The sequence below is a fragment of the Saccopteryx leptura genome, chromosome 5 (genome assembly GCF_036850995.1).
Source record: "Saccopteryx leptura isolate mSacLep1 chromosome 5, mSacLep1_pri_phased_curated, whole genome shotgun sequence".
Lineage (NCBI taxonomy): Eukaryota > Metazoa > Chordata > Mammalia > Chiroptera > Emballonuridae > Saccopteryx > Saccopteryx leptura.
In genome coordinates, this window is record NC_089507.1 from 193,851,540 (window position 1) to 193,876,402 (window position 24,863).

General features: G+C 53.8%; 1 protein-coding gene across 1 annotated transcript; it reads left to right on the forward strand.

The window, feature by feature from the left end:
• The first annotated feature begins 1,150 nt into the window (after positions 1 to 1,150).
• ADRA1D (adrenoceptor alpha 1D) lies at positions 1,151 to 23,275 on the forward strand. Its single transcript, XM_066387280.1, has 2 exons — positions 1,151 to 2,403; positions 21,098 to 23,275. Exons 1-2 carry the CDS (start codon positions 1,284 to 1,286, stop codon positions 21,697 to 21,699), a joined length of 1,722 nt encoding a protein of 573 aa, XP_066243377.1. The 5' UTR covers positions 1,151 to 1,283; the 3' UTR covers positions 21,700 to 23,275.
• Positions 23,276 to 24,863: the final 1,588 nt, after the last annotated feature.

Here is a 24,863-nt window from a genome sequence, read left to right on the forward strand (position 1 = left end):
AAATATTCAGTTATTTAACCTTGTGGCCGTTAAGTAAAAATTCCTCTTACCCTCGTTTTACAGATGAGGAACTGAAGCACAAAGAAGTCAGACAGCTAGTATGAGGTGGAACTTGGATTTGGAGCCAGACTGTCTGCACCCGCCCCCCTTAACGGTACCACCAAGTGTCCTTTCCCACCCTCATGCACTTAAACTCTCCCTCCCCAGACAAGGCCACTTAATTGGTGTGACAAGAAAGTTTTATTCCGACATCTGATACGGAGTAAAGTGACAGTGCAGAAGTTAGTACATGCAAGCTGATGTTTCGTGTTCAGGGCCCAAGGTCTGTCACTATAGAGTCTCTTCTTTGCCCATCCCAACCAAGGAGAGGCATTTGATTTCTTCCACGGCTCTCTCCTCGCCACCGCACTGGACAAAGGTGTTTAAGACCCTCCCCTGTCCAGTGGCCCGAGAGAAGGAAGGAGGTGCGACAGATCCACCCAGGCAGTCCCAGGAGGCGACTCGCCACGCCACTGCGCGGTTCAGTCCGCAGTCCGCAGATCCCGGACGCTTGCTGCTCCCTGGCGGCCGGAGCCGGGAGCCCGGAGACCCAGGAATCGCACCTTCGCTCCACGTACTCAAGGGCACCAGCAAGTGACCGAGAGGCTGGGGAAAGGGTGGGAGGAAGGGGGGCGCAGCTGAGAGAAGAGGGAGTGGGACCGGGGAGGGACGCGGGGAGGATCGCGGAGAGAGGAGAGAGCGGGCGTGGGCACCCGCGGCGAGGCTAGGAGAGCTTGCCACGGGGCTGGAGTGCGCGGCAGTGCCCCGCGTCCTCTGGACCCCGAACAGCCGCTTGCGGGAGCGCACGGCCGGACCTCCGACAAGTGCAGCGTGCCTCCTGCCCCCGCCCGGCCCCGGTGTCGGCCGCACCTTCTCGTCCCGGCGCCGCCCCTCCTCCGTCCCGCCCCCCGCGCCTAGTTGCGAGCGCTGCAGTGGCCGCTGTCTGCACCGCCCGGGCCGGGAGCCGCGCCTCGCCCGCTCGCCTAGGCGCACTCGGAGACCGCGCGGGCCGGCGGCGGGCTCTCCCGTGCGACCCCGCGCCTGGCTCCGGGAGCCCCCGCCGCTGCCGCTGCCGCCCCGTCCTGCTCGCGGCCAGCCGCGCCCCGCGTCCCGGGCACTCGGACAGGACTCCGACGGAACCCGCGCGGGGCTGGCCCGGAGCCCTGCGGCTATGCCCGGCGTCCCCCTTCCTGACAGTCGGTTGTCCTGCGCCCGGGCCCAGCCCCCGACGGCCGCACTTTGAGATGACTTTCCGCGATCTACTGAGCGTCAGTTTCGAGGGACCCCGCCCGGACAGCACGGCCGCGGGCTCGGGCGCGGGCGGCGGCGGGGGTGGTGCGGGCAGCGCGGCCGCCTCGGAAGGCCCGGCGGTGAGCGGCGTGCCGGGAGCCGTGGGCGGCGGCGGCGGCGGCGGCGTGGTGGGCGCGGGCGGTGGCGAGGACAACCGGAGCTCGGCCGGGGAGCCGGGGGCCGCGGGCGCCGGCGGCGAGGTGAACAGCACGGCGGCCGTCGGGGGCTTGGTGGTGAGCGCGCAGGGCGTGGGCGTGGGCGTCTTTCTGGCAGCCTTCATCCTCCTGGCCGTGGCGGGCAACCTGCTGGTCATCCTCTCGGTGGCCTGCAACCGCCACCTGCAGACGGTCACCAACTACTTCATTGTGAACCTGGCCGTGGCCGACCTGCTGCTGAGCACCACGGTGCTGCCCTTCTCCGCCACCATGGAGGTCCTGGGCTTCTGGGCCTTCGGCCGGGCCTTCTGCGACGTGTGGGCCGCCGTGGACGTGCTGTGCTGCACCGCCTCCATCCTCAGCCTCTGCACCATCTCGGTGGACCGGTACGTGGGAGTGCGCCACTCGCTCAAGTACCCCTCCATCATGACCGAGCGCAAGGCCGCCGCCATCCTGGCGATGCTCTGGGCCGTGGCCCTCGTGGTGTCGGTGGGACCGCTGCTGGGCTGGAAGGAGCCGGTGCCCCCGGACGAACGCTTCTGCAGCATCACCGAGGAGGTGGGCTACGCCGTCTTCTCCTCCGTGTGCTCCTTCTACCTGCCCATGGCCGTCATCGTGGTCATGTACTGCCGGGTGTACGTGGTAGCGCGCAGCACCACGCGCAGCCTCGAGGCGGGCGTCAAGCGCGAGCGGGGCAAGGCCTCCGAGGTGGTGCTGCGCATCCACTGTCGCGGGGCCACCTCCGGCGCAGATGGGGCACACCGCGGGTTGCGCAACGCCAAGGGCCACACCTTCCGCAGCTCACTGTCAGTACGCTTGCTCAAGTTCTCCCGCGAGAAAAAGGCGGCCAAGACGCTGGCCATCGTCGTGGGAGTCTTCGTGCTTTGCTGGTTCCCGTTCTTCTTTGTCCTGCCACTTGGTGAGTGACTCCTCTCCCACGAGCCCCTATCCTTCCTCCCTGAGACTGTGGCAGAGCCTTCCAGGCACCCAGACTTGGATGGCCTTCTCTGGTGGAGAGTAGCTCTCCACCTGAACATGGAAGGCAAACTTAGCAACCTCCCTGTTCTCTTAGACAGATGCTCAGCTTTGTAGGGGACAAACAAGAGGCTCTTTGTGCTTGCAGGACTCGTTTTACAGGCTTCTAACTTTTCTGCTCCACCCCCACCCCCACCCCCCTACATTGCCATTAGGAGCCTGGGCTTGCTTTACACTCTAGATCCCGCTAAATATAAATGGTCCGTGGAAATTTGTGCCAGTATCTGACATAGTATGTAATCAGCAGTATATGTGCTCATCTACATATTAATACACAGACGTCCCCAGATATACATGTCAACCCCCAGAGGTGGGTGCACAGAGAGGGTGGCCTACATTCACTCAGGGGCAGCAAGCCCTGGCCAGACAACATGTACACCGGCAGGTACCAGAAACCACCTGTTTTCTCCAGCACTCATTCAGCTTGGAAGCTGGCCTCACTCAGAGACCCTCCCAGCGGCTGTCTGTGGATGCCCTGGACTCTAGCTTCTGCAGTCTCCTCTTGGAATTGGGGCGGGGGGGGACTATATGTGGGTAAGAAGGAGAAAGAAAGGGGTAAATTATCCAATGGAAAGTTAACGTTGTTCATCATGGTTTCTTAAATCTACTGAGTCCTTTAGCACTTTGGGAAAACTCACTATTTCCTCCACCAGGGTCCCTGCAGTCTTGGGACATGGGCAGCTGTTCTCAGGGGCCTCTTCCCACACCTGACAGCCCTCCTGAAAGCCTTGGGGCTGGGTCAGCCCCAGGAGGAGAAGGAGAACAGCATTTCTGGGGACAAATTTACCCTGAGTCATTTTTCCCATGGCCGCAACCTCAGCATTCCCACGCCGGGGCCTCCCCTGCCTGTCCTGGGCCTGCTCCTTCCACCCTCTGCAGCTGAGTCAGGGAAGGCACTATGGCCTCCCTCCTGCTCCCCTGCAGGCCCTCTCCACACCGCAGCCAGGGTGATCTTTATACATTATCAATTAGAGCGTCACTCTCTACAAAAACCCCTCAATGCTTTTTCTCTGCTCTGGGAACAAAATCCAAACTCTCCACCATGGCCTATGAGAAGGTGACCTTCAAATTTATTACTGTCCAAACCAAGATGAGACACTAGGAATATTTATGCTTGAACCACGGCACGAACCAGGACAAGCCCAGACATGTGGCTCCCCTCCTGTAAGGAAAGCACCGCGTGATGAGCAGCCTCCCCTCTGGCCCCATGGCTTGGTTGCTTTGCCTTCCACTCCCTGCATGCTCTTGCCCTTCTGACCCTCTTCGGGTTTCTTGCCCACATCCCTCATGCCCTTGCATGTGCTCTTCCAACTGTCTGGCCTGCCCTTTCCAACCCCTCCTAGCTAACTCCCCATTCTTTGGGTGTCAACATAAACGCCCCCTCCTCAGGGAGGCCTTCCCAGATGCCTCGGTCTCAGTGTGTGTTTCTCTGCACTTCCTCCCTCGGACACAGGCTCTCTTCCTTTACTAGCTCCTCAGCTCTAATCACATCTGTGTTGCTTGGTCTGGTGTTGAACGTCCCCCACTGGCCCAGAAGCTCTGCAAGGACAGGGATGTACTGGCTGTGTCATAGAGTCCCCAGCAGCCAGGACAGCCGGCTCTGGCACCAGATAGCCTGGGTTCAAATCCCAGCTCTGTTCCTTACTAGCTGTGTAACTTCCAGCAAGTCCCAGAACCGCTCTGTGCCTCTGTCTCCTCGTCTATTAAATAAGGAGGGTGGTAATGGTCATAATGACGGCCTGTAGGGGTGTTGTAAGGGTGAGATATCATGTGTGATTGCAATTGTGGCACATGGTGAGTGTCATGCGAGCTGTCGCTTTTATAGTAGATGCTCAACACAAGATAAAAAATGAGTAAGTCACTGATTTAAAAATCACCCAGCCAGGGGCTCTTGTAGGGATAGGGTGAAGGGTAGAGGGGGTAGGTAGGGTGAGGCAAATTAGCAGGCAAGAGAAAGTTGATGTGCCCCCTTTTAGAAACTCACCCACCCAGTATTTAGAACACCCTCAAACCCACCACCGAGGCTATTTGCCCTGCCAATCAACCCCTGCCATGGCCATGCCCAGCTGTGTCCTGTCATCCCAAGTGTCCTCATCCTCCCACTGTCCCTTGGGTCACACCAGCCCACTGCAGGAGATTATCAACCTGTGTGTAGAAGCCACCTCTCTTTATGGTTTTTTCACTTCCTTTAAAATTTCTAGTTGCAGAATAATGCACAGAGAAGAAAATAATATAGCAAATGTCTGTGTACCTGTAATCACCCATATTGAACAGTTGTTCACATTTTGATATATTTGCCTCAGGCCCCCTTTTCTCTCTTTTCTCAGAGAAACAGAACACAGCCACAACGAAGTTTTCTTCTCCTGTCCTTTTTGATCCCTCTTTCCCCAAAGGTAAATCTGGTATTTATCACTCTCGCACATGTTTACACTCTCCCCCAAATATCTGTATCCAGACTAATATAGAGTATTGTTTTTGCGTGTCTTTAGGGTTTATGTAAATCGCACCATGCCTTGCAAATCCATCTTCAGTTTGCCTTTTTCACCCAGTGTCGTGCCGTTGAGAGTTATCCATGCCCAGGCCAGTTCATTCCAGCAGCTGTGTGCTGCTCTGTTTGAGAGTGTTCCGTGGTGTCTTGATGCAGTTTCCTGCTCAGTAGTCCATGTTTCTAATTTCTCACTGCTACAATCAACGCTGCAAGAGGCTTCTGTTTTCTGAGGTCTAGACCCTGTGTCCCTCTTCCAGGAAGTCATCCCTAAATTTCCATGGCCTTTGCCCCTGGCTGGTACACACAGCTTTTTCTCACTCACTCCATCTCTGCTGCTCCTCACAGCTTGTCTGGGGACCCCCGGAGAAGGGGAGGGGCAGGTGTCCTTTCTACCGGCCTGTTCTGTGCCCAGCCTCCCAGGGCACCTAACTGAGCCCCAAAGCACAGCCCACAGCCACTGGTGGAGCTGTATTGAGTGGATCCTGGCAATTAGCAAACAAAACAGGACAGAGGCCAAACAGGGACACAGAATATTTCAATCAGCATAATGTGGCTTGGCAAGCGAATCAACAGGGAGAACAGGAGGGCAGAGCCTGGGGTGGTGGAAAGGGTGGCCTAAGGGCTATTCAGGCAGGACAGGGGGCCAGGAGACCCTGACCCTGCCCAGCACTGAGCCCAGGCCTGGAAGGGGGAAGGCACCATTGAAGGAACGGGAAACATTCTGAGCAACAAGATGGGGGGGTGTGGCATCCAGGGGAGTGACATATCTGGGTAGGAGGTGCCAGTATGTGGTGCGGAGTGGAGGGCATTAGGAACTTAGAGAGGGGGGCCAAGGATGGGAGCAGTAGCAGAAGCAGAAGTGCGGAGTACAATCTCCCAGAAAGAGGATGGAAGGGGAAAGAAAAGAGAGGGGCTGGGGACAGAGCCTGAGGGAGCTCCCATTTTGAAGAAATAAAGAGGAAGTAGAGAAAGGGAAAGCCAGGAAGAGTGACACCTTTCAGCTCCCAGGCCCTGGTCCCCACACCAGGTTGAGGAGCAGCAGAGATGAACGGTTTGGGGAAAACTGTTGGGCCAACAAGGGCAATAGGCTATGAGAATGAAGACACCCAGTAGGGCCACAACCTGAGGGTTGTCAGACAGAACCAGGGTGCTCCTGACCCACACCTCAGGACACAAAGCCACGTGGCAGCTGTAGCCAATAGCCAGTGCAGGGGCATAGCCAGTGTGTGGTCCCGAGAGCCCATGAGGTACTGAGAGCCTTAAGAGAACCTGGGGTCCCAAAGGCACCTTGGCACAGAAGACAGTTGACTGCCATTCATAAACCTAAAATGCTGTAGGTCAGGCCAGAGCAGCATCAGAGAGAGATGCAGGTGAGGTTCCCTGAACAGTGGGGACTCTGGGGCCCAGGTCAATAGCCAGGAGAGATTGGGACACCCTGAAAATCCTGAGAATCCTGGAAAGGGAATAAGGGTCATCCCCTACAAACTAGCTGCCGTCTTTCCCTGTGAGGAGCAACTGTAGGACATGTGGCAGGCAGGCAGAGGGTCAGCTCAGTGAACTGGAGACACCACATGTCCAACCCGCGATTTCAGGCAGCAAGCCCAGAAAGGGCAGCACCTGCCCTTCCAGGACACCCGGAGAGCCGTGTAAGGGCACAAGACACACCCCTCACCCCCATGAGAGGGTGCCACCTGCCTAGTGGTCTATGCGGACGCCCAGCTGTGCTGTCTGCTCTGTGTAGAGTGACCACACATCCCGATCTGCCTGGGACAGTCCTGGTTATGCCTGTTGACCCGCATGATTAGTAGTACCCCTTTCACTCTCAAAAATGGTCGAGTCTGGATGATAGAGTATCTGGTCACCAGCCCTTGGAGGAGGGGCTCTTGGCAGCCTGCCTATGACACATATGTGCCTCGTGCCCTCACCCCAGCAAGCTGGCACAGGACTGGGTGCCTGAGAAAATCCCAGGATGTTATGTAAAGGGTCCTTCTTACAAGGATCCTTTAGTCTAATGTGTAGAGGAGCCCAATCTTGCAGAATGCATATGGGGAAGGGCAGTAGCTAGGGCCTGCTACCTGCAGACTTCCATGGAGGACCCGCAAAGAGGGGGGCAGGGGTGGGACCAGCTGGAAATGCACCTGATAAAAACCTCTGCCCCAGACACTTAGCATTAGGGTCCCCCTCACCCATAGCCTTCTGGTGTAGAAATGCCAGTCACCCTCCCAGCAGGCAAGAAGGGACAGAGGGACTGGAGGTAGGCAAGCACCCATCTGCAGAGAGCTCCCTTCCCCTCCCAGGCGCCTCCGGAGGCCACATCTCTCCTGATGTTCTCATGGCAGGTACCTCACTAAGGCTGGCTTTGGCCTGCCTGGCAAGTCCCCACAACCCTCCACCCGTGCCCAGGAGTAGACCTAGCCACTGAGACCTACACGTGTGCACACACACACGTAGTCCCACCCCCTGTCATTCCTAGTGACCACAGGCAGGGGCCCAGCTTGCACACCCAGCTCTCTTTGGTTTGGCAGGTCACCAAGCCTCACTGGCCTCCTAGTCAGCCTCTGAATGGATAGAATGTGTTGGTCAGATAGAGCAGCCTCAGAGGCTCAGAGCCCATGGGCCCCTCCCAGGTAGACCTCCAGGTGTATAAGCTACCGGGAGGCATTGCTATTGGAAGTCCCAGGGCTCAATGGGACTCCAGCCATGTGAGCCAGACCTCAGCTCCCTCCTGTACTGTCAGCAAGGCCCTGAGATATTGCTGCTTCCCTGACCGCAGCCGGGTGTACTCAGGAGCTCCCTTGTGTTCTAAACACTCTAAACATACCTTTGTCACACGCACTGTCAATATTCTTATACATACCATCAAGTGTGAGGGCCAAGGAAATGGTACATATGCAAGCATAGAGGAGTGGAGGTATTCGTGATCACCCTGTGGTTTGGGAGACCTGGAATGTAGAATCTATGAGAAGACAGGTCACACGATGAAGCAAGATGTCAGCAATTGAATGGATAAATAAATTGTGGTGTATTCGTTGACTGGACTATTATACAGCTAGGAAAATAACCAACCTGATGTCCACAACACTGCAGATGAGTTTCATGGGCACTATGCTGAGCAAAATAAGCCAGATCTGAAATTAAAAGCTAACATAGTATGATTCTGTCGTGTGACATCCAAAAACAGGCAAGACTAATCAATGCTGATAAAAATCGGGATGGTGGTTATATGCATGAGAGAGGGGGCGGGGAGGTGGTGATATTAACTTGAAGAGAGCACAGAGAAACCTTCCAAAGAGCCAGGAATATTCTACCTTGATCTGGGTGGTGCCTACACCGGTGCATGTATAGGTAAAGTTATCAAGCCATATTCTTAAGATATATGCACTTTCTAAACTTGACTGTCGGTATCTTATGCCTTAATGAAGAGAAAGAAAGTGGGAGGAGGCTGGAGGAGGCGGTGAACATGCTGAGCCGTGGGTGTGCAGACAGGAAAGCACACTTTGGCTGCCAGCTGTGGGGGGTAGGCTCTGCGTGTGCGCCCCAGAGTGCTGGCCAAGTACCGTAGGACCCATCACTGCAGGCTCCCCACGGCCATGCACAGGTCTCATGTGGGGATCCACAGACACAGGGAGAGGCGTGGGTGCTTCAGGTCCTCAGTAGTGGCTGTTCCATTCTGTCCCCTGGCCCAGAAGCTTGAAGGAGGGGTTGGCATTACATCTCCTATCTGTGCCTTTATGGCACCTGGCACCCAGTAAGTGCTTGGTTGATGTGCATAGAGGGAGGAAGTGACAGAACCCGTGGCCTCTTCACATCCTGCCAGGACAGGGTCTGGGTGGCAATGTGCAGCATTCTTTTTTATTTTATTTTATTATATTATATTTTATTTTACTTTGTTGTGGTAAGAACACAACATGAGATCTACTGTCTTAACAGGCACAGTGTTGTACAACAGATTTCTAGAACTTATCATTTTGTTTAAGTGAAACTTTATGCCTGTTGATTAGCTACTCCCCTCTCTCCCTTCCCCCAGCCGCTCTTAGATTCTGTGCGTTTGACTGCAGGCTCGCCTGGTGTTATTGTGCTTCGCTTTATTTATACTTCACAGATGTTGCATTGGTTACAAATTGAAAACAAGACCCTCCACCAGCAAGAAGGTCACAACTCCCTTTTTTGTGGTGTCCTGGAACCAAACCTGCAGTGTGTCCGAGGTGCACCTGTATTCTAGACACCTCATGTAAGTGGAATCAAGCAGTCCTTCCGTGACTGGCTTATTTCACTTAGGACAACAGTCCTCTGTGTAAAATCAGCCATCCTTACTAGTGATCCATCAGGGATGGCCTCCCACTTATGTGACTGAAAACAAGTTTTAAAACATAACTGCTAACATTTACTGAGTGATTACTATGCATAAGAAATGATCGAGGGGGCCCTGGCCGGTTGGCTCAGTGGTAGAGCATCGGCCTGGCGTGCGGGGGACCCGGGTTCGATTCCCGGCCAGGGCACACGGGAGAGGCGCCCATTTGCTTCTCCACCCCCACCCCCTCCTTCCTCTCTGTCTCTCTCTTCCCCTCCCGCAGCCAAGGCTCCATTGGAGCAAAGATGGCCCGAGCGCTGGGGATGGCTCCTTGGCCTCTGCCCCAGGCGCTGGAGTGGCTCTGGTCGCAGCAGAGCAATGCCCCAGAGGGGCAGAGCATCACCCCCTGGTGGGCAGAGCATCGCCCCCTGGTGGGCGTGCCAGGTGGATCCCGGTCGGGCGCATGTGGGAGTCTGTCTGACTGTCTCTCCCCGTTTCCAGCTTCAGAAAAATACAAAAAAAAAAAAAAAAAAAATGATCGAGGGTTAGGGTTTTCCCATTCTCTCTTTTTGATTGTGGATAGTTTCAGACACATACTAAGTAGACAGAGCAGTGTGGTGATGCTCAGGAACCTGGGACCCAGCTACAACAGCTGTCAACCCACTCCCCTTCTTGGCTCATCTCAACCGTGAGCCGCTTTCCCACCACTGAGGATTATTTTGAAGAAAATTCAGATAGCACATCAATTCATCTGTAGATTCTTCAATATGTATTTCAAAAAATAGAAACTTTAAAAAATAACCTTAACTCATTATAACACAAAAAACATTGTTTCATATCATCAAATATCTACCTAGTGTTCAAATGTTGACTATTGCCTCAAATTTTTAGTTTGTTTGAATCAAGGTCCCAAAAAAGGTGCATGCATTGCATGTAGTTGACGTGCATCCTTTAAATTAAAGATGTGCATCTTTACTTGATAAGATTCTTCTCCCCCCATCTTTTTTCCTTTCAACTTATTAGGTAAATGAAACCAGATTGTTTGCCCCAAGGAGTAGCACACAGTCTGGGGTTTGTATCCCCATAGTACAATTTAATGTGTCCCTCTGTTCCCTGTACTTCCTGAAAAGTGGTTTGATCAGATTCACGTTCAGTGTTTGGAGCAAGAACTCTTTTTTGTAATATTAAGATTGATCAAGGGTTTAAGTGCCATCAGCCCGATTCACCCATTGTAAATTGTTCCATCAGCTTTTTGCCTGTTGGTTCTAATGGCCATTAACCATGGCCTGAACTCATATCACTGGGACTTAAAGTGGTGATATCTGAATTCTATCATCCCTTCTACCTTTGTGCACTAAAATTCTAAAAAGAATTCACCACTACCTGTTTGGTTACTTGAAATAGAGTCGGTACAGGAAAAGCTGATTGACCCCAACATTGATCAAACCTTCAACTCCCTGTACTCACCTTATCCTCTGGTTAGTCTGGCCTCCCTTCCCAGATCTCCCTCACCTCCACTCACTTCTGTGAGCCCTGAACTTTGAATCTGACCATTCTTTTATGTGGGACACAGTAGTGTGTTAGTAAGTATTTAACAACTGGCTCTGGAGTGGAGGTTAATTTGTAGCACTTGCCCATTTCCATGGTGTAAATATTCCCACTGTGATCAATTTCAAGTTACTAAAGAGACATCAACAAGCTTGCAAAGTTCCTGAAAATTTAACCATCAGCTCTTGTGAGCCAGTGCGAACCAGTGTCTAGCTGAGCACTTGCTAAAGAAAAATCACACTTTCCACAGGCAGGCTTCCTCCTCGGGGCAGCCTCACAGTGTCCACTGAAGTCCTACATGTTCCCTGTGGGCTCTGAATCTCTCTCAACCCCTTCTGGTCCTACGGGGTCTCACTCATCTGTTACTTCTCAGCCCTCCCTGGTTTCTGCCTCTCCTTTGCTCACACACACAGCATATAGATGTATCCCAAGTTTCTCATAAAAAAGATTCACCCTCAACTCCTGGTCCCTTCAGCTTCACCCCTCCCCATCTTCTTGCTTTAATCTTACTTTTTATCTACTTGCAAGAATATCCTATGCTACTTACTTCTTTTTAAAATATTTTGATATTAGTCTTAATCCTAAATATCAGAGCTGGGACTGGAACCCAAGCACTCTGGCTCCAGAATCCTTGTTACTTCCGCCAGGGTCAGAGGTCAGGCTGCGTCCAAGGTTCAGGCCAGTTGGCAGCCATGTTTTAAGCTTTAAATCTCACTGAGCCCCTCAGCCTCAGCACTCACCCTCCTGGCTCAGGTTCATGCTCCCTTACCCACCATATTCCGGCCACCAAGGGTCCTGAGCATTGCCATGGGACAAGGCCACTTCCTCTGTGACCTGGTCCTCTCACAGCCCCCAGGAGACCCCCAGAGCCCTTGAGCTCATCCATCAAGGGAAAGCCTCTGGGTGCCTGAGCCCATCTCTGCCCTGCCTGAGCCCTGCTTCATCCTGCCTCATGGGCTGTATGCCCACCAAACGGGTCTGTGAATGCTGGAGGGTTTGTCTGCCTTAGCTCTGTGGGTGGTAACCCAGCCCGGCAATGTCCTGGACCCCTGAAAGCTGGTATTGGGGCCTTGTGAGCAATGCCTACAGAGTGACCACTGCCTGGGCACCTTCTCTGGCATAAGCGCTCACCTGCTCAGACCCATGAGCCGTTTGTCACTGCAGCCCCAGAGCTGAGAGGCTCATGCTCTGATCAAAGTCAAGTTCAGCTGAAAACAAGAGCCATTTGGCAGACATTTCAGCCTTGGGCACTCTGAGCTTGGAATATGGCCACTCCAAGGCCACAGATCAGGAAATAATGAGTTAAGAAGTGACAACAAAGAGTGGAAAGAAGGGGAAGAAAGAGGGAAAGAAGATGGAAAGAGACAAAAAGAGGGAAGAGTTGACGGGGAAATGGGTGGGGCTACTCTAGGCCTCAGGACAGGTCTGCGACTCCTCTTCCTGCCTTGGGCCCCCTCTAGGCAGCCTCTGGGGCTCTAGGAGCTGCCCCTTCTCACCCCACCCTCCACCCCCACTAATGGCCAAGGGAGTAGAAAAGGGGGGGAGGCTGGTGCAGCCCGATATTTCACCATTGGCTGCAAGTTATGAGCAAGGCTGACTGTGAATTCTGACATTCTGCCAAGAAAGAATGAGTTCCCTTCTGGTGAGGCCAAAACAGTGCCGGTAATCACATGGTCCACCCCTTGGCTTCAGAGCTGTCACTCTTCCATGAGGCTGGGCCTCATTGATCACCATCAGCCTTTACTGGCATCTCAGCATCAACTCCTGGGTCTGGCCGTTCTTGTTCCTTAGGAGGCGGGACTAGACTGTGATGATCTAGGCTGCAAATACCTGCCCCTCAACCTCACAGGCCAGACTGGCCCAGCCAACATACCAGAGAATGGGCTTACCAAGAAGCTCCCTGACACTTCTGGCCAGTATTGTCCACTCATCCCACACATTGGGTGACTCCTGATAAAGGCACCCTAATATAGGGAGTGGGGAAGGCAGGTGGGAGCAAGCTTGATGGAGACTCACTTGAGAAAACAAGGTCAAGGAGTAGAGTGAAGCAGCCAAGAGTTATCTGTGCAGCCGTCTCCTTGCTGCGTCCTTACCGCCACTCCTCATTGGCAGGTAAATATGGCCACTGCCCGGCTCCAACCTGCCTGCTGAGCAAGAAGAAGTGGACACAGACATGCATGCTTGTGCCCTGCCTTCCCCAGCAGCAGACAGAAGAACTGATCTAGCCACAAAGGCATAACCCCATCGTTGTAGGTTGGGAACCAAGCAAAAGGCTTGAAGACACATCCTGGGGTATCTTGGGTCCGATCCCTAAAGGCAGAGCCTGAGACAGGGGTTCTTATGCAAATGATGGACTGAGGGAGGCTCTCAGGAGGGACCTGCGAAGAAGAGAGGAAAGTGGGTGAGGTCAACAAAGAGCTAATCCAGGAAGATATGGTCGGTCTCAAAGTCTAGCCACAGCCCAGCTACACTGGAGCCCTGGAGCAAGCTCAGCAGCCTGGTTTGTACCAGCTGGAGGCAAGCGGGCTGGCCTTTTTAATCCCACATCAGTTTGTCCCTGGCTGTGAGCTGCCCCTTGGTGGGAACGTGTCATCTCCCAGTTGAAGCAGTTCCCATTGGCCAAGGGCATTTCTCCAGAGAAGGGGCTACTGTGAGCCCTAGTAGCCAACACTCATAGCAACTGGGAGCTGGGGACCTGGCTGGGGCATCAACAGCATCTATTTCAAACCTTAGAGGTGACTTTTTTTTCTTTTAATATATTATGCTCACTTTGCTAAAGACGGCGCTGCCTACTTACTTAGAAGCCCGTCGCCCAGGTGATATCAATGTGTGTTGGGGGTGGGCTGTGGGCAGGCCTAGAGGTGACTTTTGAGCAAAGACTTGAAGGAGGGGAAGGAGATGGCCAAGCAGCTCTGTGGCTCCTCCTAGGAGGCGGGGGTCTGTCTGATGATCTCTTCTGATAAGCAGCTCCCACGAGCAGGCAACAGCCCAGCCCTTCTCAGCACTCTGGACGGAGCACTGAGTGTAGTGGAACCCAGCGTGGCCAGCCCCACAAGGCACCCTTGAAGCCATATGGAAGGCCAGCAAATGCTACCTAGCCTGCTGGAAACCAGATTAAGAGGTGCTCAAGGAATACATAGCCCAGAAACTACTACTACCTCCCCAGGTGCCCAGGGGAGTGCGGTTAATCACAGAACCCTCCTGGAGCAGGTGGCTCTCGGCCGGAGTCTGAAGAAGGGGAGACACCGTTATGGAGAGGGGGTCATCCTGGCCTGGCCAACATGCAAAAGCCCAGTGAGGGGGGATAGCTACTGGTGGAAAAGAGCAAGTGTTTGTGACTCCTATGTTAACACCGGGGACCCCTGAAAGACCAGGGGAAGTCCTATTTTTATCTTTACATAGTGCTACCGGAAGACCAAGTGCTTCAGGGCTAGACCGACTCAAGTCCAAAGCTTGGCCCTGCCCCTTGCCCTCTGGACAGAACTAGAATCTTTCTGCAAAATGAGGTGTCAGTGAGAAGTACACACAGGGCCCGGCGTGGAGCCGAGTAGGTACTGGGCACTCAGAAAGCATGAGCTTCCATCTCCTTCCTCCTCACTTTACCCTAACACCACTTATTCATTCATTCAACAAATATTTGACAGTCTGCACTCTGGGGCAGGCACTTGTGTTAGAGGCTGGGATGAAAAGAGCAATGAATCCCATCCCTGCCTTCAAGAAAGCTAACGTCCAGTGGAATGGATAGAGAAATCATAGATTTTACTAAAAGTAGAGGCATTCATGAAAGAGCCCCTAACCCAGGTTTGGTCAAGGAGGATGCCTGCCCTGAGGCTTCAGGGGTGGAGAGAGGAAGCAGGAAATGCCGTGCAAGCAGAAAGGAAGAAGGGGCCAGTGCCTATGGGAAAACTTGCTTGTGGCTTCTTGTGGCCAAATCTGGGCGGAGTTAAGACAAAGGCAGCACTGGGTCCTAAAAAAGCCATGAATGCAACACGAGAAATTTTGGACTTATTCCTCAGAGCCACTGGAAGCCACTCACGGTTTTCAGAGGGGAAGAGAGAGAACGCTTCCAGTGGCTGTGAGTCAAGTGGAGAGGACAGGGGACTGTGGGGGCTGTCATAGCCTTGCAAACAAAATGAGATGCCAGACTTAGCAAAGGCTGCAGGAACGATGTGAAGGGAGGGACCCTGATGGAGAGAAATTGGAATGCACTGGTGGTGACCAGTCAGACATGCAGGGTAGAGAAGAGGGATTCATTCAGCAAACTCAGCAAGTGTTGAACGCCTACTGTATGCTCAGTGTGATCATGAGGTCTTCTGGGTGATAGGACGGCAGCACCAAGTAAACAGACACCAGTCCTGGCCCGTAGCCTCCGGGGGAGAAAGATGATGGAAAACACAGTGAAGCATTACTCAGCTAGTTCACGAGAAGGTGACAAGTGCCGTGAACAACAGTAGAGCCAGTTGAGGGGGATGCGGCTTGCAGGGTTGGGGGTGAGGGCGTAGGATATTGTAATTTTAAATAGGAAGTCAGAGAAACCTTACTGCTTTTACAAGACTCCTCTTTTAAGGGCAATCCTACATTTAGCAATGGGAACATGAGGAAGAAGCAACAAAGGGAATTAATATGGAGTCACCTGACCAGGCAGTGGCACAGTGGACGCAGAGGACCCAGGTGTGAAACCCTGAGGTCACCAGCTAGAGTGCAGGCTCACCAGCTTGAGCATGGGGTCACTCACTCTGCTGCAGCCCCCGGTCAAGGCACATATGAGAAAGCCATCAATGAACAACTAAGGAGACTAAGGAGCCAAAACGAAGAATTGATGCTTCTCATTTCTCTCCTTCCTGTCTGTCCCTATCAGTTCCTCTCTCTTTCTCTGTCACATACACACACACACACACACACACACACACACACACACACACACACACACACAAGAAATTAAATTAACATGGAGTAAAAAATCCAAGAGAATGGTACCCCAGAAGCAACAGTGAGGCAGGAAGCATCAAGGATGTACAAGAGAACTGTGTTCAGGTCGGGGCCTGTGCGGATAGGGGCTGAGGAGCAGAGCGGTGGAGTGAAAAGCAGGGAGGGAAGAGGAGACAGCAGGTGTGGGTGGAACCGGTGCAGAGAATGAGGGCGCGTCTGTGACCGAGGCTAGCTTGCGGGTGACTGATGGCTCGAGCACCGCAACACATGTCGAACATGAGCCTTGGGTGAAAGGAGACATTCTTTTCTTACCAAGGAGGAAGGGAAGGGAGGGAGGTTTGAGCAAGTCCCCAACTTCTTTAGCTTCTGTTTTTCCCGTGAGACAGGAAGTGAGGTCAAGCACTCTGGAGAAGGTGAAGGGGTGGCACAAGGCGTGTAGAGAGGAACAGGCGCAGGAATAGGGGAGAGCCCGCTGAGCATGGGTGGCAAGACTGCTGGAAACACAGGACACTGAGCTGAGATCAAAGGCCCCAAGTGTGTTCAGGGAGTGGGTGAATCGCTCCAGAGTCGGATGTGGCTGGAGAAGTACAAGGTAAATCCAGGAAGATGTGGGTGTGAGAGCATGGTGAGAGAGCCGGGCTCAGCTAAGCAGAGGAGGCAAACAGAAGGAGATGACGGGAGGAAACCGAGAGACTGGCAGATCAAAGTACCGACGAGAGAGAGAGAGAAAGCTGCAGTCAGCAGTGGAAATGGGTTCTAAGTGAAGAAATAAAATGCTCAGATATATATTTTAAAAGGACCCCCCAGCTGCTGTGTGGAGAACAGGGTTTGGGGGCACAAGAAGGAGCACACTTGAAAGGGCACTGAAGACCCTGGCTGGTTGGCTCAGTGAATAGAGCACTGGCCCAGCATATGTATGTCCCAGGTTCAATTCTAGGTCAAGGCACACAAGAGAAGCGATCATTTGCTTCTCTCTCCCTTCTCTCCCCCTTCTCTCCCTCTTCCTTTCCTGCAGCTAGTGGCTTATTGGTTTGAGCATTGTCCTGGGCACTGAGGATAGCTCAGTTGGTCCAAGCACGTCAGTCTCAGGCACTAAAAATAGCTTGGTTGATTCAAGCATCAACCCTAGACAAGGGTTGCCAGGTGAATCCCAGTCAGGGCACATGCCAGAGTCTGTCTCACTATCTCTCCTTCTCTCACCAAAAAAGAGGAAGAGGGGCACTGCAAATGGTAGCTGGGACGGATGGTAGCTGGGGCGAGGGTCATAATGGGATGGTGCATAGTGGGGATTCTGGGACCAATGAGATAGGATATTGCAGGGTGCAATAGAAAGAGAGGGATCAGCTGTATCAGGCACCTACAATGAGCCAAGCATGATGTGGGGAGCTTACCATTTAAGGTTAAGATAGACAGGAAACTGCCAGTGACCTGCAGTGTTCTTGGCACTTGAAGTAAGTAGATAATCTGGGGTGGGGATAGAGGGTAAAAGGGAGTACAGCTAACTCTGCTAGCTTGGGAGAGAGTGATGGAGGAAGGCGTCCAGGAGGAGGTGCCCCTGGAGCTGGCACCACCAGGTGGAGGAAAGAGGAAGCGCATCTAGAATGATCACGTGCAAAAGTCCAAAGGCAAGACTGAGGCGCTCATTGGGGCCGGAAGGCAGCAGCAGTCAGTGTGGCCACTTCTCTGATGCGCATGAAGACAGAGGTAAGACTGCAGAGAGGAGCAGAAGCCACGAGAGGAAGGAGAGCTGGGGGTGATGCCGGACTCCTGGATGGAGAGGCGGGAAGGTGAGGGAGGGCATCCCATGAAAGCTCCTGGTTCCAGTGGCAGCTGCTGAGATGAGTTAGCACAGCTGGGCTTCATGTCTGCAAGAAAGGTTGTGTGCAAAGTGGAGAGTGGAAGAGGGGGCCAGCTCAGGGCAGAGAAAGGGGCCTCCAGGCCCTGAGAGAGAGTGGCCTTGTCTCAGAGGCCCCAGCTGCCCATTGAGGCTTTCCTGTATCTGAGCAACAGGTGCTGCCAAAGGTGTGCACTGGGCAGCTGGAGAGGGATGCAGATGCAAGCCAGGCAAGGCAGCTGGCCACCCCAAGCGGCCAATACTCAGAGTGGCTGGGGAAGGAGCTTGTCTGCTGATGCCCCGACAGCACGGCAGCATCGCAGGGACAACAATGCCTGTGAGCCAAGTGCGCACCTCCAGGAGGCTGAGGGAAGTTCCCCATCTCATCTGTGACATGGGAAGGGGAGGAAACTGTCTGCCCACAGCCCTCTCCGGCCCAGAGATCCTTGCAAGAGGCTGTGGGCTGGTGAGAGTTAGTTGGAGGTCGGGGGTGCAGAGGTGGCAGGGAGAGGGAAGCAGATTGCAGGGGGCACAGGGGGAGACGACAGCACTCCAGGCAGAGGTAGATACGAGACTCGGAACTGCCATCTATAAAGGGAACAGGAAATGTCTCTTGGGAGCTACTGCTTGTGGAAGCTGGAGCCCAAAGCACAAACATCGGTATTTTCCAGGCAAGATGTCTGCACACAGTGGACAGGGATCAAATAAACAAAGTTGTGGCAGATGCTGTTGGTGCCTCGCTCATCTCCCCTAGACCTTGGTGCACTAGGGAGCTAACTTCCACCAGAGCATCTGCCTTTGTCTCTCTGCCCACCCAAATCCTCCTCATCCACCCACTCGGCAGGCAGGAAGTGTGGGAAATAAACCAATGACTTGTGGGAGTGGGCGTATTTGTACCCCGACTCCCTCACTCCTCGGGGGGGGGGGGGCGATAGCTCTGAGTTCCTGTTCCCCACTGTCTCCCAGCCCACCCAGGAACTCCAGAGCACACCTTTTATTGGCCTTCTCTTCCCTAGCTCTTCTTTCCACTTCACTACTGGGGTTCCATTTATCTCCCAAATTAACAACTGGCATTTGAATCCTTGTCTCAGAGGGAGCTCAAAGACAGACAGAGCACCAGCAGGACACTGTAGCAAAATTGAGGGGGGAGCCAAAAGGCCATTTGAATTCCAGCGCCTTCTGTGTAAGGAACTCCCAGCTGGCAACGGGCCACACAGGTCAGTTGAGAGTAAATTAGAATATTAATCTTTACACCAAGGCCCAAGCCATACAGTGTGCTGTGCTGCCCACCGATCTGAATCAAAACCACACTGATAACAATGCCCTTTGGCCGGCTTCGGGCTCATTGCTGAAAGCATAGTCCACTGATTTGTCATCGTGGGCTAAATATAAAAAATTGTGGCCTGAGTCAGAAAGTTATTTTCAGCACTCTTACTCTGCAGCCATTGAGGGATGCTGTTCGGAGGGCTGCTTTTCTAGAGGATGAGGCCAACCCTGGTGGGCCCCACATTCCAGGAGCAACGACCCAACTCCTCTCCCAGGGGGTACCATCTCCTCAGCACACCCTGACTGATGCCCTCGTCTCCCTCAAACTAACTAGGCCTAAGCTTCTGTTTCTGGCCCCTCTCCAGAGCTGGAAAGTGGGTCCCTTCCTGGTCTGAGGTCTCCTCTCAGAAGCCACAGAAATAGAGAGGGAGGGAGTGAATAACAGCAGTATTTATTAAGAACTTAAGTGCTAGACACTGAAATTTATGAATCATCACAAAATCCCTGCCAGAGAAATATTATTGTCTATATTTCCCAGCAAAGGAAAGTGAGACTTAGCCACATAACTTGCTCACATAGCTCAGGGCTACGTGACCAAGGTTAAAAGGCCTTTGCACACAACGCTGCGTGACCTTCCTCTGCCTCCTGCTGTCTCTTAGCACCAGGAACTCTCTGTGTGGTGGGAGGTGGGTACTATGCAGGGACCCCAGGTTCGAGAGCGGGGCATGGCGCCTCTGCCCTCTCAGTAGAGAACCCTGCTTCTATTTCTTTGGGGGGAAGGGAAAAGAGGGCATGTGTCATGATTTGTCAAGGACTCCTATGCCTGGCCTGCTCAGCCTCTTGGGCACCTGCACCTTCTGCCCGGAATGGGACACTTTTGCCACCTACCCTCTGCTCCTGCTGTTGCTGAGGATGAGTGAGGCTGAGAGAGAGGCCTTTGCTTCCTGGATCATGCTTTGCATGTTGTCAGGTGCTTTTTAGAGACACGACTCCTTTGGGATCATGGTGTAGATGCCAAGGGAGAGGTTTGTGGGAAGGTCTTCCTGGCACAGCCCAGACCCCAGTGCGCCCACCTCCTCCTGCCTGGCACTGCTCCCTCAGAGCCATCCCAGAGGGCCTGACCAGGCGGTGGTGCAGTGGATAGAATGTTGGACTGGGATGCAGAGGACCCAGGTTCGAGACCCCGAGGTCGCCAGCTTGAGCACGGGCTCATCTGGTTTGAGCAAAGCTCACCAGCTTGGACCCAAGGTTGCTGGCTCAAGCAAGGGGTTACTCAGTCTGCTGAAGGCCCGCGGTCAAGGCACATATGAGAAAGCAATCAATGAGCAACTGAGGTGTCGCAGCGAAAAACTGATGATTGATGCTTCTCATCTCTCTCCGTTCCGTTTCTGTCTGTCTGTCCCTATGTATCCCTCTCTCTGATTCTCTCTCTGTCTAAAAAATATATATATGAAAGCCATCCCAGAGGCCTTCCTTGACCACCCCCCAGGGGATAGCCCCACTGTCCTGCATTCCAACAGCCATTGTTTATTGAGGTTTAATTCTAGGCTCTCTCACCTGCTTTAAAATATCCATGGCTCCTAACTGCCCACAAAATAAAAGCCAAACTTCCCAGAATTTAAGGCTCCTTCTGTCCCAATGAAGTTTTCTGAGCGTATCCTATATGACACTCCCAGGCCCCAGACTTGTTATCCTCTTGCCATCTGTCTTCTGTGCCCTCTGCCCTGCCTATCCTGGTTGGCTCCTGCCCATTCTGTGAGACCCCTGCAAGGCCCCACCCCACATGGTGAGCACCACCATCACCCCACCTGCTTTCCCCTGATATCTGATCACATTGCTAACAAGGAGCCAGGCTGTTTGGTGTAAGTCCAGCGCAGTGCCTGGCATGGGGCAAGCCTTGCTCAGCATTGATCAGGGGTTCTTACCTTTTGTGCTAGGGACTGTTTAAGAGCCCTTCTCGGTCACGCTTTCAAATGCACTAAATGAAATACAGAGAACTGAAATTAAGCCGATTTTATTGAACCCCTTGTCAAAATATTTTTAAATGAAATGTATGATTTAGTAATAAATGTGTGTCTACGTTAAGGCATGAAATAAGATCTAGAGGCGCGTTCTAATGACCTGAAGGTCGCGGAGGTTCGCCCTTTTGAGCCCAGGGGCTGCTAGGGCCTCCCGCCTTCTGGAGCATCTGTCTAACCCGTGTGGGTCTCTGCTCCCTGCAGGTTCCCTGTTCCCGCAGTTGAAGCCCTCGGAGGGCGTCTTCAAGGTGATATTCTGGCTCGGCTATTTCAACAGCTGCGTAAACCCGCTCATCTACCCCTGTTCCAGCCGCGAGTTCAAGCGCGCCTTCCTCCGCCTCCTGCGCTGCCAGTGCCGACGTCGTCGGCGCCGCCGTCCCCTCTGGCGCGTGTACAGCCACCACTGGCAGGCGTCGACCGGGGAGCCGCGCCTCGACCGCGCCGCCGGCTCCGACGCCGCGCTCCCCGGGGCACCCCTGGCCCTCACCGAGCTCTCAGCCCCAGGCTCCCCTGGCACGCCCGAGGTGCAGGCTCCCGTCACCGGCCGCGGAAAGCCGCCCTTCGGTTTCCGCGAGTGGAGGCTGCCCGGGCCGTTCCGGAGACCCACCACCCAGCTGCGTGCCAAGGTCTCCAGCCTGTCGCACAAGATCCGTGCCGGGAGCGCGCAGCGCACAGAGGCCGCGTGCGCCCTGCGCTCGGAGGTGGAGGCTGTGTCCCTTGGCGTCCCCCATGGGGTCGCAGAGGGCGCCGCCTGTCAGGCCTACGAACTGGCGGACTACAGCAACCTCCGGGAGACTGATATTTAAGGACCCCCGAGCTAGGCCGCTCGAGGGGCTGTGAGGTTGCGCCGGGGGAGACGGGTAGGGTGGGGAGAGAGCGTAGACGTGGAGAGGGAGGCTGGCTCTGTTCAAGAGGCCCGTGAGGATCAGGGACTCGAAACTGACCAGGGCAGCTGCTCTAGCATTCCCCGAGGAGCTGGGGCGGGGGTGGTGCTCAGCAGGGTGGAAGGTTATGCGCCCCGACAGATGCTCCAAGCTCCTCCTTGCAGAGGGAGGGCTTATGGACTCTGTGGGGCTATTTGCTCCCAATCCTGGGTTGAGAAACAATGCTCCATCTATGCCTTGAGCCCTGGGTTGACAGCCCCAAGTATGGCCAGGCAGGCCCGTCCCTCCTCTTGGGGAGAAAGGAGCACGGGGGCCCTGCATGGCTGCCCCACCGCCTCCCTAGAAAACAGTCACTGGGACCAGGGTTTCTCAATGAACACAGTTTCTCCTTACTGCCGACTGGAGGAAACTTGAGGGCCTGTCTCCACCACCCACAAGCTTTGGTGGCTGATTGGATGACCGTTTTACAAGCCTATTGTATTTCCCCGTGAGCCACTACCCCCTACCGGTACTCCATGCTCACTGCATCACCTGGCCCTGCTCCCCATTCTGCCCCCCAAGGGCTTACTGTTTACACTGTACAGAGCTCCTTGTGCCTGTGTGCCCATCACCTCTTGCTGGGATCCAGAGCTGTCAAATGAGGAGAGCTTTATTTGTCATTTTGAGACATATTTATTGGTAAGAGTACTTCTATTTTGTCCAAACTGTGCAAACTGTCCCTTTTTAGCTTATAACCTATAAAGAACTACCTTCCCCCCCCCCCCTAAAATCCTTCAAGTACTAGAGGCCCACAACAGGATAGACTGGGTATTCATTCACCTTTCTAGTTTCAAATTACCTGTCTCTCTTAACTGATGGCTGCTGTCCTTTGGGACTTGGAACATGACCAAAGGACTCTGGGGAAGAGGGGGAGGTTGTTGGCTTTTACAATTCACTTGAGTAGTCTTGGGAAACAAACAGTAATCATAAGCACAGATTTTTCTCTCTGTCAGTCTCCCCAGATCTACCTGTGATAGTCTGAGGGCCTCAGTGGGGAAGGCAGCCATCAGTTAAATGGGTGAAACATTTCAAGAAAAAGCATACAAGCCCAAGAAGATAGGGGCACATGGTGAGTGAGAGAACGCCTACCTAGGCACCGTGTTTGTTATCTTTGAGTAAAGTGTCCAACACATCCTAGTCCCAAGAGATTGCAAGTAATTCAGTTTTCAGCTGGATAATCTCAACCAATCACATCCACCCAACCAGCATGGGAGTGATGACTTGGACCACTGGACCCTTGGGAGGAGAGCTGGTCAGACAGTGCCCCAGGGAGCCTGCAGTGGCGGTGTTCTGAGACGGAAGCTCCAGCTCCTGGAGCCACCGTGGACCTGTATTTTGAGCTGGAAGTTTTCATCCTGTATTGAGGAGGTAGTCTGTTTGAAAGGTCACCACAATTTCAGACCCTTCACTCCAAGTTTACAAGGTAAAAAGGCGGCCAGTATCGGGGCTCAGGAACTGACATTTCCCACCGTGGGTCTATAGCAAGTTCAGGATGTTCAGGACTGGCAACCCCCAAGGCACGAGAAGGGCAGCTTCAGGTCGGTGTTGGGAGCGTGTTGCACACTCCAAGAGGGTTCCACTTGGCAGCACACTGGCCACCCTAAAGCTGGGGACTCTGGGGGGACAGCCCTGTGGTCTCACAGAAGTGGGGACTGTTGGTCAAGTCAGGGATCAGCAGTGGGGCAGATCCCAGTATCAGGACTGAACACTGTACCGCTGGGCAGAGGTCAATATCAGGGGCGGGTTCCTGAGCAGGGTGACATCGGTTCCCACATGCCAGGGCAGTTGAGCCCACAGAAGGTCAACAGTGGGGACAAGGGAACGAGGCGGAAAGTGAGTCTTCATCAGTAAGATCTTTTGGTGAGGGAAGGGCCTCCTTGCCCCCATCACAGCTTGCAGGCAGTGCAGGCAGCTTGGCCAGCGCTTTCTGTGGGCACGATGATCAGTCAGCAAACGTGTCTGATGTTCAAGCCTCAACTGCCATCTGCCAGGCACAGCGGCCTTCTGCACTCAGATACCTCCTTCTGCACCCTCCACCAGGTACTGAGTCTTCAGGAGATGGGAGAGGACTGCAGAGCCCCCAGAGGGGCCATACCATGGCAGGAGCATCCAGGGACTGGGTTCTAATCATCAATAAAGCACTGAGCTGCTGGCCTCCATCTCAGGACATGCCAAAAAGTTGTAGAGGGGCCCAGAGGAATGGAGGGAGTAACAACAGCATTTCTGGAAAGGGGAGCCTCTTGCAAGTGATTTTGGGGCATTTGGGAGAAGTGCACTCACCGTACCATATCCTGGGTCCTCAGGTGTCCCAGCCCCCAAGCCTGGCCCACACAACTCATTAAAGACTGTCCCTGAAGTGCACCTAAAAAAGTGGGGCCACTGTCTCCAAGAAGCCCCTATGAAATGTCAAGGTGATGGGGGGAAGAAGGAAGATGAAGTGCCGGTCAAGATGGGAATAGGAGTTCCTTTGCAAAATCCTCAAAAATGAGGGAGTTTGTTAGTGAGAAAGGCAGGGTCCTGTGAGATGTGACAGGGACAAAAGCAGGTCTCCTAAGACACTGGCGCTTGCCCAATTGCCCCAGTCCCCACCCAAAAGCCTCATTACTGCTTCCCACTCGAAACCCCTAGCTCCAGTCCACCCTCCCTCTCAAGCTGGGCTCTTGCCACCCATCTTGCCTTGCTTCCCACACTCTTCGGGACCTCTGTCCCCAGCATTCCACAGGGCCACTTTTGCAAGTCACCTGGGACCTTTCATTTCCCCAGTCTCCCAGCATCTGTCTCTGCTGCAGTCCACGCTAGTGGCCACGCCTGCTTCCTGAAATGTCCCTCCCCTTCCTGAGCCACGCCCCTGGGATTTCTTCTGGTCCCCTGACCACGCTTTCTCTCACTCCTGCGCAGGCGCCTCTTTCTGACCTTAAATGTCCCCCGGGGTTTTCTCCTTCCTTTTCTCAACTCCACACAATCTCATCCACTCCAAATCATCTCACTCTCATACATAAATGGTTCCCAAGGGTCTGTCTCCAGCTCCAGATGTGTGTTCCCTCTCC